At 41.8% G+C, this 18,748-nt stretch overlaps 1 protein-coding gene across 6 annotated transcripts in view; it reads right to left on the bottom strand.

Moving 5' to 3' along the window:
* The window catches only part of RAD18 (RAD18 E3 ubiquitin protein ligase), a 577,293-nt gene that overhangs the window by 54,106 nt on the left and 504,439 nt on the right, over positions 1-18,748 (bottom strand). The window contains exon 13 of one of the 6 annotated variants that reach the window (XM_056524989.1): positions 4,686-5,029. The exons of the other annotated variants lie outside the window; for them this stretch is intronic. Within the exon in view, the coding sequence (XP_056380964.1) occupies positions 4,966-5,029 (64 nt within the window). The 3' untranslated portion in view covers positions 4,686-4,965. Of the gene's footprint in view, positions 1-4,685; positions 5,030-18,748 lie in introns of those variants that run through there. 6 annotated transcript variants of the gene reach the window in all.

The following is an 18,748-nucleotide window of genomic DNA, read 5'->3' as shown; positions in this document are numbered from 1 at the left end:
AGTGAGTGATCACTGTACCCTTCCCAGGATCTGAGCCATTGATAACTTACTGTCAGGAATACAAAATAAATAATAACTTTCTACTACACTTAGGCCAGGGATCTCCAAAGTTTGGTGAAACAATTACCTGCATGCCCAAACAGCAGCAAACAATGCATGCTGGGAGACATAGTTTACCCTCCAATGAAATGATTACAATTTGTAGATCACTGGCTTAGACTATTGGAAGTGCACCAATACTTTGTTGCCTTGAACCTTCAGTGAGGTGAGAAGAAGATTTTGAGCTCTTAATACTATGAGTTCATGAGAACACAGTGCAAAGCTATTTCTCATTCTCTCCATTTCAGGGGCAGAACTGCAACTGGGCTATTTGCCAACACTACTCACACACTGACATGCTTTACCTTACTTCTCTGGCCAATGACAGGAGAACACCCACTTTTAATCCAGGTTCCTCTCTGCCATGGTGTATGGCTTTGGCAGAAGGGAGAGATCTTGCACATATACAGTGCTAGAATAAAGTGCCCTGGACTGAACAGGCTGGCGCTATGCTGAGGAATGTTTTACAATACACTACTATAGGCGGTATGTAGGGAAAGGAGGGGGTTATAGTGCCACAAGTGGCAGCCCGCTAGGAAGGCAGAATGGGGAAAACTGATATTAAAAGGTAGCGTCAGAGCAGTTACAAAGTTCAAGGGATGAGGCAAAAGGCAGTTCCAATACATAGGTAGGATCAGCGGACAGACAGGCGGAGAGGCAAGCTTCAGGGGCCATAGCAGTGCAGGATGCAATTCAAAATGGAACTTGCTAAGGTCAGGAACAGCAGGGAGTTCCTGGCTGAGCTTGGAGGAGGATCCATAAGGGAATGCACACTTGCTCTATAAAACTTAGCCAGTGCTAACGTTCGCCCCCTAGTGGACAGAGCGGAAACTGCAGCAAGAGACACACTAGAGCAGGAAGACCAAGAAATACAGCAGAGACATGGCACCAAGAATGTTGTCCGACGCTGGTAAAAACCAGGACACTTGGTAGGCTGGTGGTTGTCTAAATTTTAATACATTAAAATGGTACTTCAGGGAAATAAAATTATCCCCTATTCCATGATCAGTTTCTGATCGCAGGGCGTCCCCGAAGTACCCTTTTATGTACAACTCTTTAAAATCAAAAATATGCTCTGCTACACAGGTTTTCAGATTTATTGCTGTGCAGCCAACATATATTAGGCTACATATCATATGTTTTATGATCACAAGGTCTGTGTCACAAATGAAATGAAAGAACTGGCTTCATGCAGTTCACCATTCTGTATACCAGTTTTGTGCCAGTATGACAGCCCTTCTTCCACAGTCTCTAAAATTTTAGAATCTCTTTTTAAAAACCACAGTTTTGCCTTTCCTTGCAACACACAAAACAGCTTCAATGATATAATTCTATCTTGACTTGTTATAGGTATTTCAATATAATGCTTTTAATTAGATTAAAATTGCTGCTATATGTACTACAGAGAATTGAATATGTAGCCACTCTTTTGTATAACAAAAAGTATGGATTCTTGCCTTGTATTCCTGAAAAACTTAGATGCCCTCTTCAATATCTATTTTTTTGTACCTATTATGTGTTATGTTTTATTCACATAATCCCCATTAAACATATCTGAACAGCCGTTGATAGTCATCAGTATGTCCTCTTAAAGGGAGATAACTGCATTAGGCTGGAGACAAAAGTCTCCAGAAAAACCAAATGTTCTTTCTGTACGCTTTTCAGTTCACACTAATGAGTAGGAAAGGTGAATGTATCTGATGTAGGACTGGCCAACTGCTGAGCCCACAATATATAGAAGAGTCTTAACCATTCAGAAATAAAGTACAAAGCAAAAAAGGTAATAGTTCATATCAATTCCTGTCACAATCCATGTTTTTAATAACCCATATATGTATTTATGATCAAAGAACTGGTTTTCTTATCTCAAGCACCGGGATTGTAAGAGCTTAATTTACGGATCTTTCATTCTCACGTTGGTGAAAGTCTGCATGTGAAGTTGCTGGTCATGCTTTTCATCTATGAGACTCCTATAGGTGATGTGACTTAAGACAAGGTGGCACTGTCTGTTAAATAAGGGAATGGGTCCAGATGGTACCCATCCCAGGGAGCCCTCTAGGATTTTTGATATGTTGTATTCCATCACATCTGCATACATGCCTTTAATTACTGTATCTGGGTCATGTGATTACTTGACCCATAGTTTTGATGTGTCCAAGAAAGTAGTCAGTCGTGGGTAAGCTGATTTCCTATGAACTACAGGATGACATCATCACCTATCAGATCCCTCCTGACAGCTCCTTAACCTCTCCCAGCTCTATGTATATACTACTGCTGCTGCTGTCTCTATGAGATCAGGATATATGGTAGTTATACAGCTCCCCTGCAGCGGTGTTCATACACATTACATTTGTTTGCTGCAATGTTAAATTATGATTATGGGTCAAATCACATTCACCTCATGTCAGTATTGCTCTAAAAAACACACAGACACTCAATAATAAAATGCATTAACACTGCATATAATAAACAGTATATTTGAGTACTCGCTCATGTGTACTATTGTTCATTTTATACTTCAATATTATTTGCCTATGTATTCCTTTCCTTCTTAGTTGTTTAGACTGCTGGAGTCTAGCCAGGTGATTGGGTTAATCTAATTAGTTTACCTGCAGTGATGAGACTCCACCCCATCTCCCTTTGCCAAGCCAGAGGCTTTAAGAAATAATTGTAGGCAGCATTAGGAAATCATTATTTCAACAAAGCCATTTATACAGTTGCCCATAAAGAGCTGATCAATTATTGTGGTTTGGACTTCATTCCTGGACAGTTGAGTGGATTTGCAGTTGGCTAAAGACTAGATATCAGGGTTGTTGTTAATGGTGTGTACTCTGAGGAGATAGCTATTCTTGTCCCCACAATGCAGAGCCAGAGTAAGAGGAGAGGACAGAGGGATCTTGGCCCAGTCATCCAAGATGGCAAAAGTGTGCCTTCTCCACAGCATGGCCACGCTCTATAGTCCTCCCCCATATAGTGGTGTAGTTGAAGTGGGATTTACAGACTTATGGAGGCATCGCAATAAAGTGGATCGGCAGTTTTGTTGTTATTTGGCATGGCTGTATGAATGGGGAAAGCAATGGTGAATGGAATTGTCTGTATATGTTTAGACTGGTTTTGGAGTGCATTTACCTTCTTTTTAGCCTAATGTAAATCATTTAAATGTGTAAATCCTTCTACTGTTGTATGTTAAAATATGAAAAACTAGTAATTGGTTCTAAAGCCCCCAAGATTTAATCCTAAAAAAAAAAAAAAAAATTTTTATGTAGATTAAATACTGGCAGATATCTAATAAGGCAAGTCCTTATATGCCAAAGTGAGAAATAGCCGCCATCAGTTCAAAAACAAATCCTTTATACATAGGTAGATTAGTAGTATTTCTCTACAGTACAGTGCAGCACACACAACAAGCAGAAATAAAAAATGGAGCCACCCTCACCTGGATCAAAGGATCAGCTCATCCTGGCACAAGTAAAGGGCAATATAGGACATGTAGTACTGCACAGTAGAGAAATACTACTAGTCTACCAATCAGTGCATGGACTTCAGTAATATGGGTGTTTTACCGGTAAAATACCTGCTCTGATTGGTTGGATCTTTCAGACGTTCATATGTGCTGCAGATCTGGACTGTCTGTGGCATTTAATGTGGAGTGGGGTTTCTAGTTACAAAGGTCCAGAAAAAAACATTGTATAATAATAATATTGTAACTTTAGGGACATCTGTATTGCTTTCTAGCAACACGTCCAACCCTTTTTGCCTACAAAACTAATGACATTACACATGGGACTCTTATACCCGCTAGAGTTTATATATTATATCCTCTTACATGGCAGTTTATACAGAAGATTATACAGCCTATTCTTCATCACGCTTCTAATACATATTGTAAATAATATTTTTATGATAGTATTAACATGAGAGTGCTGAGGATCATCATTCCTTCTGAAGGCATATAGCTCATCTACCTATTTAATACTGAAGTGCACCTCATAATTTCTCTATTTTAACAATGCCAAAGATTTGGTGTGGATGTGAGGACTGGGTTTGGCGTACACTTACTTAACTTGTTGTTGGCCTAATGCAAATAGTGTATTTAAAGGGGTTATCCAGGAAAAAACTTTTTTTTTTGTATCAACTGGCTCCAGAAAGTTAAACAGATCTGCAAATTACTTCTATTAAAAAATCTTAATCCTTTCAGTACTTATGAGCTTCTGAAGTTAAGGTTGTTCTTTTCTGTCTAAGTGGTCTCTGATGACACCTGTCTCGGGAACCACTCAGTTTAGAAGCAAATCCCCATAGCAAACCTCTTCTAAACTGGGCGTTTCCCGAGACACGTGTCACCAGAGATCACTTAGACAGAAAAGAACAATCTTAACTTCAGAGGCTCATAAGTACTGAAAGGATTAAAAAAAAATTAATAGAAGTAATTTACAAATCTGTTTAACTTTCTGGAGCCAGTTGATATATAAAAAAAAGTTTTTTCCTGGAATACCCCTTTAACTGTCAAAAGCTGATTAACCCTTTGAAGGTTCATCCATGCTATGTGTACAGTGGGTGATCACCACAATGTACTGACTCTTTTGTAACCATATGCACGCATTGTTCTGAAAACACTACTACTTTGGAGCAGACTTTTTGTGCTCTTATGTACTCATCAGTTTGTATTGATTGTAAGCTGCTGACATCTAATATTATTTTCCCCACTTGAGGTTTTCTGAATATAGATGTTTTGATGTTTGATACAGTTTACTAATTGTGCGATAAAACTAAATAAAAGCTCAGTGAAACCCATTTAAAAAGAAAACAGGGGTAATAAGAAAAGATGTAATAGTCATTACAATAAAACCTTTAGGTGTTTAGTTCATCTTAAGAAGGCACATCTGATTCTAGCCGTTCTGATGTGGAGAAATGATCCAGAACAGACAAAGATCTTCTCATGTCCAAAACAACGGTTCAGAGGAGGCAGGAGGTGCAGAAGACAGAAGATATAAAACATGGAAAAGAAATGACTAAATTGAATGATTTATTGGGCAGAGTAATGAATAAGTGATCCTGTCCTACTCCTGTCTGTTTATGAAACAAATGGAAATGATCAAAGAATTGAAACTACGCTCTAATATGCACATTATTTTCCAAGCATTACCTAACACATTTGCATGTTTATTGACAATGAAAAGCTTGTGCAAGCTGAATTTATGGTTTATGAGAATGATAAGGTACTATGAAAAGAATTTATAATAAAAAAATGTTCTGATCTGATCTGGCGGCTGATGGAAATCTTATACACATGTAACTCATTTCATTACCCTTTACAGTCAAGAAAAGATTCAGACAAGTTTCTTGCTGGAAAAAGATTTTAAAGCATTGCATGATGGGACTATCATAGGCTTCATATTTTGAGGTCAAGAGAAACTTATGTAAACGCCACTTTTCGACAATTCATGAGCTCATAAATTACAATACAGTAAAATCTTCCTTAGCGGACACCTCCCAATAGCGGACAGTTTTTAATTCCTAGGCAGAGTCCCATAAGACTTAAAGGGGTATTCCAGACAAAAACTTTTTTTTATATATCAACTGGCTCCGGAAAGTTAAACAGATTTGTAAATTAAAAAATCTTAATCCTTACAATAGTTATTAGCTTCTGAAGTTTTCTGTCTAACTGCTCAATGATGATGTCACGTCCCGGGAGCTGTGCATGATGGGAAAATATCCCCATAGGAGCTGGACAGCTCACGGGAGGTGAGTAATCAGAGAGCAGTTAGACAGAAAACAGCAACTTAACTTCAGAAGCTAATAACTATTGGAAGGATTAAGATTTTTTAGTAGAATTAATTTACAAATCTGTTTAACTTTCCAGAGCCAGTTGATATATATGTATATATAAAAAAGTTTTTGCCTGGAATACCCCTTTAAGACTTATTTTGCACCCTCCGAATAGGGGACAAAACACTCCCAATAGGGGACAATCAGGCTTAAGTGCCGGCCCTACCTTGTACACAAGGGGGGGGGGGGGGGATACAGTCAATACCCCAAGTAAGGGGCCCAGGCTGCAGTAGCCCCAGCACAGAAGTAGAAGACAGCTGTTTAAACAGTGGTCTCCTGCTTCTGTACGTCTGCAGGCCACATCATTCACCACCCTGATCCCTCCGTGCCACTTTATTTCCCTTGTGCCTAATCAATCCCCCCCCTTTATTACCCCCTGTGCCACATCATTTCCCACAGGGGGTGGTAAAGAGGGGAGGGATGAATTTGCACTGAGGGTAATAAAGGGGGAATTAAATGGCACAGGGGGATCAAGGGGAAATGATGTAGCACAGGGAGTAAGGGGGATGATTTGGCACAAGGAACAGGGGCAATAAAGTGGCACAGGGTATAAAGGGGGATGAAATGGTACAGGGGAGTGATAAGGGGTAATAAGGGGTGGCACTAGGAGATTCTTCTGTAATATCACTTGTATCATGTTTTACAGGTAATTGCACCCTGGAGTGAGTACAGTACAGTATATGGTTATTTAAAAAGATGTTTGAGCCTTTTTTCCCCAATTGGGGACATCTCTTAATAGCGGACACTTTTTTATTTCCCATGAGTTTCCCCTATTGGGAGATTCTACTGTATTATAGTTTGTATAGATGATGGTGTAGTATATGTACTAGATGGGGAGTTATATGTTTGGAAAGTTTACACTATTGTAGACTATTTAAAATATACTGCAAACTTAGGAGAGATCCTATCTTCTTGTTTAGGGTGTCAATGAATAATATACTGGGAAAATGTGTCCGACATTCCTTCCCCTCCCTAACAGTGACTATAACTACCTCCGAAATGGTGGTGTCAGAGAGTTGCTCTGTATATCTTTCTTTCTAGAATTCACAGTGGAGCATGAATGGTGCATCAATCTCCACACATCTTTATGAGGCTCTCCTCAAGGAGAAACGTTACCGCTTTGGTATCACTACCATTTTATTGTCTCATGCATTATTTCTCTTTTGTCTCAGTGCCTGGTTTGATATTTTGTTTTACAACCTTTAGTAAAATGCATTCTCGCTTATCTGAAGGAAAACACAGAAGTGCTTGAGGAGCTTCACAACTTTCATTAGCTCCTAAAATTTGCTTGCTGTGGAGTATTATTTACTTCGATAAATATAGTGCCTATACGGAGTACCAAGGAAAGTTTTACTAATGGCACTTAGCGCACCAGGGTGTAGATTTATGCTCTGCATCCTGTACGATCTATGAAGTGAGTTCTGCTCTTTTCATAGACTGCAAGTCCAGGGGACCCAACACTAATGTCGGACATTAGCAATCACGTTGATGGCTGCCATTAACCCTTCAGAAGCAATGATCAATGCTGATTGTTCTGAAACTACAGTATCTGCAGGGCTGTCCAAGACTCAACAGATCACCTGCAGTGCGATTGTGGGGTCCAATGAGTCAAGATGACAGCGAAAGGTCTCCTAGGCTGCTCTGGGAATCTGCTTGTATGGTCTGACAGACTTTAAAAGTGGATCGCTGATATCACTAAACCATGCTATGCCAATGTATAGCACTGACCAGTATTTACAATCAGATTGTTATTTGGTATTGACGTGTGTGAAATTGTCCAAACTATTTAAATATAATGTTAAAGGGGTACTCCAGTGGAAAATATTTTTTTTAAAATCAACTGGTGCCAGAAAGTTAAAAAGATTTGGGAATTACTTCTATTTAAAAACCTTAATTCTTTCAGCACTTATCAGCTGCTGTATGCTCCACAGGAAGTTGTATTTCTTTCTGGAATTCATTCCAATCTGACAACAGTGCTCTCTGCTGACACCTCTGTCCATGTCAGGAACTGTCCAGAGTATAAGCAAATTCCCATAGCAAACCTCTCCTGCTCTGGACAGTTCCTGATACGGACAGAGGTGTCAGCAGAGAGCATGGTGGACAGACTGAAAAGAACTCCAGAAAAAAATACAACTTCCTGTGGAGCACACAGCAGCTGATAAGTACTGGAGGATTACGATTTTTAAATAGAAACTCTAAGACACCAATTGATTTAAAAAAAAGTTTTTTTGCACTGGAGTACCCCTTTAATGATCCTGTAGGTGAATGACGTAAATGAAAAAAGAAAAAATAGGAAAGTCCAAACTTGCAGATTTTTGGTCACATCGCAGAAAAACACTGAATAAAAAGTGATCAAAAAGTATCATAAATGCAAAAGCTATACCAATAAAAACTACAGATCATGGCACAAAACACAAACACAGTGCGGTGAGAAGTTTACAACAATTGGTGCGATTTTACACAAATGGAAGAAACACAAAATAACTGGAAATCTCTCTTGGTTGGGAAACTATCTATGTAAGATCTTACCTCATGGAGTTTTAATGAGAATTGCAAGGAATCAGCCTAAGGCTACACGGGAGAATCTCACGGTAGCTAAAGACCAGCAGGGATGTGGAAATCCTATCGCCCGATGCCCGGGACATGTAGTTCCAGGCGCTGGGCAGGTGAATTTTTCATATATTTAGCCCTGTATCGGGCAAGCAGGGACAGACCGACTTCCCCCTTATTTTTCTTTAATGCCGGTGTGAGGCGCTGGAGCCGATGCAAGTCTGTACCTCACACAGGCGCTCACGTTGTATGGAGGGGACGGCGGCCCCCCACTGATTTCAGTAGCCGGGGGCCGCTGATCAGAGCCCCCGCCGGCGTTTCTGCCTGTCTACGTGATTGTCGCTGGGAGCAGATTTGCAGATGTGCCCTGCGCAGGCATGCACAAGTCTGCTCTTAGCCCCTGAGGTGCCGGCTGGCAGGTCTTTATTGTTTGTGAAAAGAGAGTTCATGCGGCCTAGGGGCAAGCGGCTGAGCGCCGCCCCCGACACTGTTGCACCGTGACTACAGTGCTGATGTCCACTCGTGGCCATGTATGACTAGGGGGGGGGGGTGTATCAGAGGCGGGTGTATGTATGATGTGTGCATATGTATGGTGTATGTGTCATGTGTATATATGATGTGTGTATGATGTCTGTATGTGTCATGTGTGTGTAATGTATGATGTAGGGGGCAGCGGCAGGTGTATGTATGGTGTGAGTGTATGTGTGATGTGTATATATGATATGTGTATGGTGTATGTGTGATGTGTGTATGTAATGTATGATGTGGGGGGCAGCGGTAGGCATGTATGTATGATGTGTCTATGTATTATGTATGTAATGTATGATATAGGGGGCAGTGGCCGGTGTATGTTTTGTACTATGTATGTTTTGTACAGGGGCGGACTGACACGTCGGGCACTAGAGCAGTGCCCAAGCCAGTTGTGCTATCTAATTTTTTTTATTTATTTTTAGTGGCTTCTGGCCACCTGCACTAAATTGCACCACCAGAATCCCACCCTCTTCATACTCACCCGCCGACCAAGAGTCCCACGGATGGACGCAAACACGCCCGAACCAAAACTACAACTTCCAGCATGTTGCACCATAACCTAAACTGTAGAACTATAAAGTGTAACATACTGGAAGTTGTAGTTTTGGTTCGGGTCAGCTGCAAAGCCATAGGCTGCATCAGGGCATGCTAGGTGTTGTAGTTACTAACTGCAATTCCCAGTATTCCTTGACACAGCCTATGGCTCTGCAGCTGACACGAATCAAAACTACAACTTCCAGCATGTTACACAATAACCTTAACTGTCCTACTATACAGTGCAACATGCTGCAACACCCACAGAACCATAGGCTGTATCAGGGCATGTTGGGTGTTGTAGTTACCGTGTTTCCCCGAAAATAAACCCTACCCCGAAATAAGCCCTAGCAGGCAATATAAGCCCTACCCCGAAAATAAGACCTAGTCCAGGGGTAATCTGCTGGCGGAGCGCGGTCCAGATCCGGACCGCGGCCGCCAGTAATGCCCGCAGACCCCCCCCGGCCGCCATAGTAATGCCCGCAGACCCGACACCGCGCCCGGCCACCACAGTGCGGTAATGCCCGCAGATTCCACATCTCCCAGGCCACCCCAGTAATGCCCGCAGACCCCACAGCCCCCCCCCCCCCCCGCCTGCTTTGGCTGGTCCCGTGGCAAGTTAGCTTACAGTAATTCAGCCGGGGCAGGGACGCTGATGTTCTTAAACGTGCATACGCGCCGACGTCATGGACGTGTCCCTGCCCCCGGCTGCTAAGCAACAGGAGAAGATCTCGCCGCAGGGTACCGTACGGTGAGAAAGTGAAATGAGTACCGGTACCCAAGTTTATTATGGCAGAGGGGTGGGGAGCACTGTAGGGCAGTGTTTCCCAACCAGTGTGCCTCCAGCTGTTGCAAAACTACAACTCCCAGCATGCCCGGACAGCCAAAGGCTGTCCGGGCATGCTGGGAGTTGTAGTTTTGCAACAGCTGGAGGACATTGGTTGGGAAATACTGCTGTAGGGTACGGTAGGAGTGTGGAGGACAACAGGGGAAGGGGAGGATGGGGGGCTGAAGGAGTATGGGGGGCTGCAGGAGTGTGCAGCCCCCCCATCCTTCACACTCCTGCAGCCCCCCATCCTCCACACTCCAGCAGCCCCCCATTCTCCACACTCCTGCAGCCCCCCATCCTCCACACTCCTGCAGCCCCCCATCCTCCACACTCCTGCAGCCCCCCCAATCCTCCACACTCCTGCAGCCCCCCCAATCCTCCACACTCCTGCGGCCCCCCATCCTCCACACTCCTGCAGCCCCCATCTTCACTCTCCTGCAGCCCCCCATCCTTCACACTCCTGCAGCCCCCCATCCTTTACACTACTGCAGCCCCCCCATCCTTCACACTCCTGCAGCCCCCCATCCTCCACACTGCTGCAGTCCCCCATACCGTAAATAAATAAGCCCTACCATGAAAATAAGCCCTAGTGTTTTTTTTGTGACTAAAATGGCATAGTGAACCCCAGGCCACGCCTATCCGACTGTCAGTGACTGCAAAGAAAAGTGTTTTTGTGGTAATTACAACTGGAATAAAGAAGGTAAAAGTAATGCTGGATTCATAGTCTACACACATAGTTTATATGCCCCAAACTCACGACAGTTGCGCTTTCAGCTAAAAACTCTTTCTGACACAGCAAATGGGCTTGTTACAATACATCAGTAGAACATTCAGCCTGTAGCACAAAACATAAGATTACACACAGATTTATTACAATGACTCTATAACTCTATGGCAGACTGTCTGGATAAGCCAAGTTTGCTTTTAAAGGGGTTTTCTGTCTGTAAACAAAAATATTTTCCTTCATTGATAGAAAGATACGGAGCAATGATTAAATAGGCACTGTTAGATTCAAAAACGTTTTATACCTTGTGCATCCTGCCAAAACATTAATTTTTCTAATATACTTCATAAAATATGTAATTTACTTTTTATAGCAATTATGGCTAATAAAAACACCCCATACCATCCAGAACACAATCCTGTCTGCCTGCAGCATCATCTTTATCAAAGCTGAAGAACAGGCATTCACAAAGTCCAGTAAGTGAGGGTGGGTCTAGCAGTCCCCGATGCACTCTCCTGTCTTATCAGACTGCAGCAAGCAATAAAGGGAGAAGGTTATATAGAGTAGCCTGTAGTGATTGGATGAAAAGACCCCGCACTCAGGTAGGAAGATGAGTCATGCAGAGTGAGGACATGCCCCCTCCAAAGCACAGAATGACAAACCAAGTGAGCAACAGATAAAAGGTATTTGTGAGAAATATAGGTGCTAGACACATAAAAGACTAAATTTACATGATCAGGATTAAGCTTCTTTCACACTGCTGTTCGGACACGGCAGTGTGACGTCTGTCATGGAAGCCGGGAAGAATAGCGGGAGGAAAAATACATTATGCAATCTTTTTTCCTCCCGCTACTCCCGTCGAAAAACAACGGTGCCCGACAGAACCCATAATAGTAAATGGGATCTGTCGGGACCCATTGTGCCCCATAACAAAGAATGTCTGTTAAGGCACACAAAAAAAAAAAAAAAAAAGTGCCTGAAGGACTTTCTCCGAAGGGGAGTTGTGCCTGGGCGTTGCATTTCAGTGTGAAACGGGCCTTAGGCACTTGTTAACACAACCTTATTGTGGTATTTGACAGTTACACTTTAATCTTTACTTCAACAGCACAGGATAATACCTTTATTTAAGTGTACTTTAGCTTATCACACTAGTGACCTACTGATCCTGCTAGGTAAGATGATACAGCAGCAGGAGAACTTCCTTGCAAATGAGTCAGTAAGAGCTTTAAATGGCTGTACAGTCTATAATACCCAGACAGCAGCAGCAGACAGATATAAATGTTCGCGCCTGCAATGAAATGAGCTGAGTTTGTTATCTCCAGTGAAATCCAATAATATCCCGGATTTCTGCTGTTATTGTTCTATCACTATGTTCTTTCAACATGACCCGAGGAGATCTATTTTATGAATTAGTCACTCCGTGTCTCAAAAATATAGAAACAAAATAAAGATATATAAGCCCAACAGGATCAAATACAGATTTTAGTCTACAGGTTCTTCGCCTTTGTTACCAACAGTTTCAGTACCTAAATAGATCTAATAACATGGAAGAAATGTTTCAATAGATCCTTCGTAATGAAAAAAAAAAAAGTATTATTTTTGATTCTACAGTTCCTACATAAATATGTGTATCTCGATAGTAACATGCAACAAAAATAGTACAGTCTGACCCTGAAACAATTCTCCCTTCTACTTCTGGCTAGCCTATCAATCTATGTTATCATAAAATAAAGAACAAATGAAAGGCAACATTACTAAAGGACCAGAGTACCCTGGATTTGAGTGTAGTCTGTTACCATGGAGACATAAAGTCCTGTATTGAAGCTGTAGAAACAAAATGATAGGTCATAAGGGATCAGAATTAACCCCTTAAAGGGGTACTCCGGTGAAAACCTTTTTTCTTTTAAATCAACTGGTGGCAGAAAGTTAAACATATTTGTTAATTACTTCTATTAAAAAATCTTAATCCTTCTGGTACTTCTTAGCTGCTGAATACTACAGAGGAAATTATTTTCTTTTTGCAATGCTCTCTGATGACATCACGAGCACAGTTCTCTCTGCTGACGTTATTATAATAATAATAAATCTTTATTTATTGTTGTCCTTAGTGGGATTTGAACCCAAGTCCCCAGCACTGCAAGGCAGCAGTGCTAACCACTGAGCCACCATGCTGCCCTTAGCATACATCTGCTATGCACGGTTGCTAAAATGGACAGAGATGTCAGCAGAGAGCATTGTGGTCGTGATGTCATCAGTGTTCCAAAAATAAAGGAATTTCCCCTGTAGCATTCAGCAGCTAATAAGTACTGGAAGGATTAAGATTTTTTAATAGAAGCAATTTACAAATATGTTTAAATTTCTGCCACCAGTTGATTTAAAAGAAAAAAGGTTTTCAACGGAGTACCCCTTTAAAGGGGTACTCCGCCCCTAGATATCTTATCCCCTATCCAATAAGATGTCTGATCGCGGGGTCCCACTACTGGGGACCCCTGCGATGTCTCCTGCAGCCCCCCCAAGCTAAGTTGGCTCCGTGGCTGATGACTCACGATACAGGGGCCGGCGGTTCGTGATGTCATGGCCCCACCCCTTTTGAGGTCTTGCCCCGGCCACTTAATGCAAGTCTATGGGAGGGGTACTTGCATTGAGGGGATGGGGCGTGACATCACAAGGGGGAGGGGCTGTAACGTCATGAACCGCTGGCCCCTGTATTGTGAGTCATCAGTCACGGAGAAAACTTAGCTCAGTACAGCTGATGACTCAGGGGGCTGCAGGAGAGATAGCCAGGATCCCACTGCTGGGGACCCCTGCAATCTCTCCTGCAGCCCTGAGTCCTTAGATTTTTCCTCATTACCTTCTAAAAATAATAATGCTTTACATTTTCCACCTACAGACCCATATGAGGGCTTTTTTTTTTAAACCAATTTTACTTTGTAACGACATCAATCATTTCACCACAAAATCTACCGCGAAACCAGAAAAAAATATTTTTGGGGCAAAGTTGATACAAACCCCGCCATTTTGTTACTTTTGGGGGCTTCCGATTCTACACAATGCCCTTTTTGGTAAAAATTACACCTTATCTTTATTCTGTAGGTCCATACGGTCGCAAGGATACCTAATTGATATAGGTTTTATTTTATATAACTACTTTAAAAAAAAACTTATAACTACATGCACCAAAATTAGTATGTTTAAAATTGTCATCTTCTGACCACTATAACTTTTTTATTTTTCCGCATATGGGGATGTATGAGGGCTCCTTTTTTGTGCTTTTTAATCACTTTTTATTAGTTTTTTTAGGGTATACAAAATTACCAAAAATACGCAATTTTGGCCTTTTTTTTACGTATACGCCATTGACCGTGTGGTTTAATTAACATTATGCAAAAGACATGGAGAATGAATACTTCTGCACTCCCCTATAAAATTATTCAATCTTTATTTCATGTCCTCGTAAAAACAGAAAAACAGCTGACCAGTGCGGGGAGGGGGTGAAGGAAACACGCTGCAGCCGAGGCTGAGCAGGTGAAGCTACAAGCCTGTTTTGCGGGTAAATCCGCTTCCTGGTGCCTCACCTCGTGTGTGAACGGTACACCTATACATATCTATGACGAATGTGAGGACAAGAGAAACTCATCCGGAGTTCACACAGCAAGAAGAGCCAAAAAAAAACAGAGGCCCGCCTGAAGAAAGATCAGGTGGGGCAGAAAAAAAAAAGCGAACGCAGAGAAAAGTGACATGGAACATGAAGAAATAAGAAGAATTGTCAGACACGGTTCAGAATGAGGATTGCATCAAATTACTATCCAAGGGCTTATATTTCTGTATACCCAGTAAATTCGACCCAGTAGCTTTTGAAGTTGACCTCTTCAAAGGAGCGCGATGGATGTATTTGTTTAAATACTTTGAAACAAGCAGCAAAAAAGAAAAAGATTTGGCCACCAATAAGGAGAGAGAAATACCAGCTGCCATTGGACCATTAGGTTTCTCCGCTCCCAATAGTTTTTCAGCGCAAGATCAGGAGTGCCTTATGGACCAGGTCAGCATGGAGAACATCGATAAAAGTATTGAAGACGACACCCTCCACCTCACCACTTTTTCAGGAGGCACACCTTCCACATTTTCACTACAAATCCAACCTGGCAGTAGCCTTGATATTTTTACAGCATAAGTAATTAAAGATGTCAAGTCCCTTGTATTTTCTTCTGCCTCCAGAAACCTCTCTGACAAAGATATCAGAGCCATGAAATGGCTGAAATCTAGGAAAGACCTAGTTATCAAGAAGGCAGACAAGGGAGGGAGCGTGGTCCTGATGTCCAAATAATACTATGCTACAGAGGCCAAGCCGCAACTAACAAACACTGAAGTGTTTCAAGAAGTAGAAAACAGAAGATCGCACTCACCACTGCAGCTCCTTTATTTAGACATGCACAGCAGGTACAGACGATCTAGACGCTGAAGTGTACTCTCCTTTAACTGCTGACCCTACTAATCGGATGATCTTCAAACTCAGGAATTTTCTACGTAAAAGCATAGAACAGGGCTTGATAAACAAAAAGAAAGCCTAAAAGCTGATACCCAACTGTGTAAGTAAACCACAGTGGTATTTCTTGCCCCAAATTCAAGTTTAGAGTCCCCACCTGGAAGAACAATAGTAGCTGGCATAGGAGCACCCTTGGAACACCTCTCCAAGTACCTCGACCACTTCTCCTGAACATCCCATCACATCTGAAAGATTTTGAAGACTTTCCACTGGGAAAAATCTTTTCACTTGGCTACAATTGACACGAAAAACCTATATACCCGGATCCCCCAAAAGATGGGCATCGAGGTAATAGGCAAATTTCTCCTGGCTGCTGAAAAAAGTCCAGAATATTTGGAACTTGTAAAAGAAGGTCTTAATCTTGTACTGACTAACAATTTATTTTTATGGCGAATGGTAAACACAAGAAATGGGTACGGCGATGGGCACACAAGTGGCGTACACATTCACTAATCTCTTCCTAGCCTCCTGGGAACAAAAAGTAATCTACAGTTCTCGTAATCTGTTCCTGAAGCAGCTGAAATTGTATACTAGATTTGTAGACTATGTTTTCATTGCCTGGGATGGCAATAAAGAAGAATTTGATGCCTTCCGCAAATATCTCAATGAAGAGAACAAAATGAATATGTTTTTCACAAGCAACTTCTCTGCAAATAAAATTGAGTTCCTTGATGTTAAGATCCATGTTAAAGATGATTTTCTTACCGCCACAGGATTTTGCAAAAGCAAAAAACTAATTCCTATCTCCACTACAATAGTTACTATCCACAACATACCAAAAACTCACTTCCATACAGCCAATTTAAAAAAAAAATCAATAATAAAGAGGAGGGCATTGAAAAACAAGCATCAGAATTAATGAACAAATTTCTGGCCGGAGGCTATCCCAAGAACCTGCTGACAGAAGCTCTTGAAAAGGTACTGAGTATCTCTCGTAAAGATCTGGTATACAAAACACAAAAAAAAACTAAAAGCAAGCGCCCAGAATGAAGAAATAAGGTAAGTGTTCTGCTTTAAATTCAACCTATTAATGGACATGATCAAGAAGGCCCTTCACCAAAACTGGCACATAATTGAGAGAGATCCCATCCTACAAAGGTAGCAACCAAAAAACCCACTGTCACCTTCAGGAGAAGTGACACCATAAAAAACATCCTTGTTTCCTTTTCCAGTAAAAATGCACCAGAGAATTGGCTCACCTACTATGAACTGAAAGGAAATTTCAAATGTAGCACCTGTATACACTGTGCCCAAATGTTTAAATGAGCCTTTATCAGACTGGGGGGTTATGAGATCTACATAAAGGACTTTATATGCTGCCATCCGAATGGGTGATATACACCATCTGAAATAAACCCGCAGCATTTCTATAAACTTCCCATCTCCCTTACTCTATATGTAATCCAGGACTCACATTGCATTATTGTTTTTAACCATTTTTGCTTTTTTCCAGCATTTTTAATTGATAACTTTCAAGCACAGGTACACACTACTTTGCTCCACACACAGGAGTGTGACGTAATTTGCAACATCTATGTATAGACTAGGTGAGGCCCAAGGAAGCGGATTTACCCGCGAAACAGGCTTGTAGCTTCACCTTCTTAGCTTTGGCTGCAGCGTGTTTCCTTCACCTCCTCCCCGCACCGGTCAGCTGTTTTTCTGTTTTTACAAGGACATGAAATAAAGATTGAATAATTTTACAGGTGAGTGCAGAAGTATTCATTCTCCACATCTTTTGCCTTTTGGACATTGTTATTTTCACTTCTATAGACCCCTGTCTTACCTGATTACTACTACCCCATTCAGAGACTTGTGCCTCACCTACATGTTGGGAGTAGTAGTGCGGTCTCTTCTGCTCCTCTAGTGCCTATGTAATTAACTTTATATTTTTATAGTTTGCACATTTACGCATGCGGCAATACCACATGTTTGTTTATTTTTGTTTACATTTTTTTTTCAATGGGAAAAGGGGGGGGGGGGGTGATTCAAACTGTTATTAGCGAAGGGGTTAAACCACATTTATTAACTTTTTTTTTTTTTTACACCATTTTTTGTTCTCATAGGGGACTATTACATGCAATCTTCTGATTGTATACACTGATCAATGCTTTGACATAGCATAGATCGGTGTTATTGGCGCTCTGATGTTCCAGCCTGATGCGCAGGCATGGAGTAGCAGATTGCCGGTCGGACGGAGATGGAGGCAGTTAGGGACCCCTCCCCCATCCTTTCAGCTGTTTGGTCGTGGTGATCAACTTTGATCAGCGCATCTAAGGGGTTAATGCTGGACATCACTGGAAGTGGAAGAGAGGTGGTTGTGGTAAATATAAAGCAAGCACACTAAGCGATTGTTGAGCTACAGATTGTGTGTCTGTATACAAGAGTGTGAAATATACGAGTATAAAAATGAAGGGACTTAAAATTAAGGGTATACTGTAAGAAGTATTGTGAGCATTTTGAGTGCATTTCTGTGTCCCCCCCCCCCCCCTCTCTTTCTCCATCTGGGAGGATTACAGGTGGAGAGAGGGTGGAGTAACTAAATAATTAGAAGCTGATAAATTGCAGCTGTTTGCAGCCAGCTAGCCATTTGGATTCACTTCCAGGCAATGGAAGAGAGGTGGTTGTGGTAAATATAAAGCAAGTACACTAAGCGATTGTTGAGCTAGCGACTGTGTGTCTGTATACAAGAGTGTGAAGTATACAAGTGAGTAAGTATAAAAGTGAGGGGACTTTAAGGGACTTTAAATCCAGGAAGTTTAAATTGAAATATTTTTTTATTTTTTTTATTTTCTGTAAATTTTTGCTATCCCCAAATCTAGTATGGCCTCCATGTTGGAAAAGGCAGTCCAGTGTGCATCTTGCACAATGTATGCAATCCTTGAACAGCAGTTTGAGGGTGCATATTGTTGTGCGAGATGTGTGCGAGTTGTTCATTTGGAAGCCCAGATCCTGGATGTAGAGGAGCAACTGGCAACACTGAGATGCATTGACAACCCGAAAAGGAGTCTCCTGCTCACTGAGCAAGTACTCTCTGGGGTAGAGGTGGGGGAGGATAGTGGGACGGAGGTGCAGGACAGTCAGGCAGTTAGCTGGGTTACAGTTAGAAAACGGG

The sequence above is a fragment of the Hyla sarda genome, chromosome 6 (genome assembly GCF_029499605.1).
Source record: "Hyla sarda isolate aHylSar1 chromosome 6, aHylSar1.hap1, whole genome shotgun sequence".
Taxonomy (NCBI): domain Eukaryota; kingdom Metazoa; phylum Chordata; class Amphibia; order Anura; family Hylidae; genus Hyla; species Hyla sarda.
Note: the sequence above shows the minus strand (reverse complement) of the source record. Positions and strands in the feature narration are given on the sequence as shown.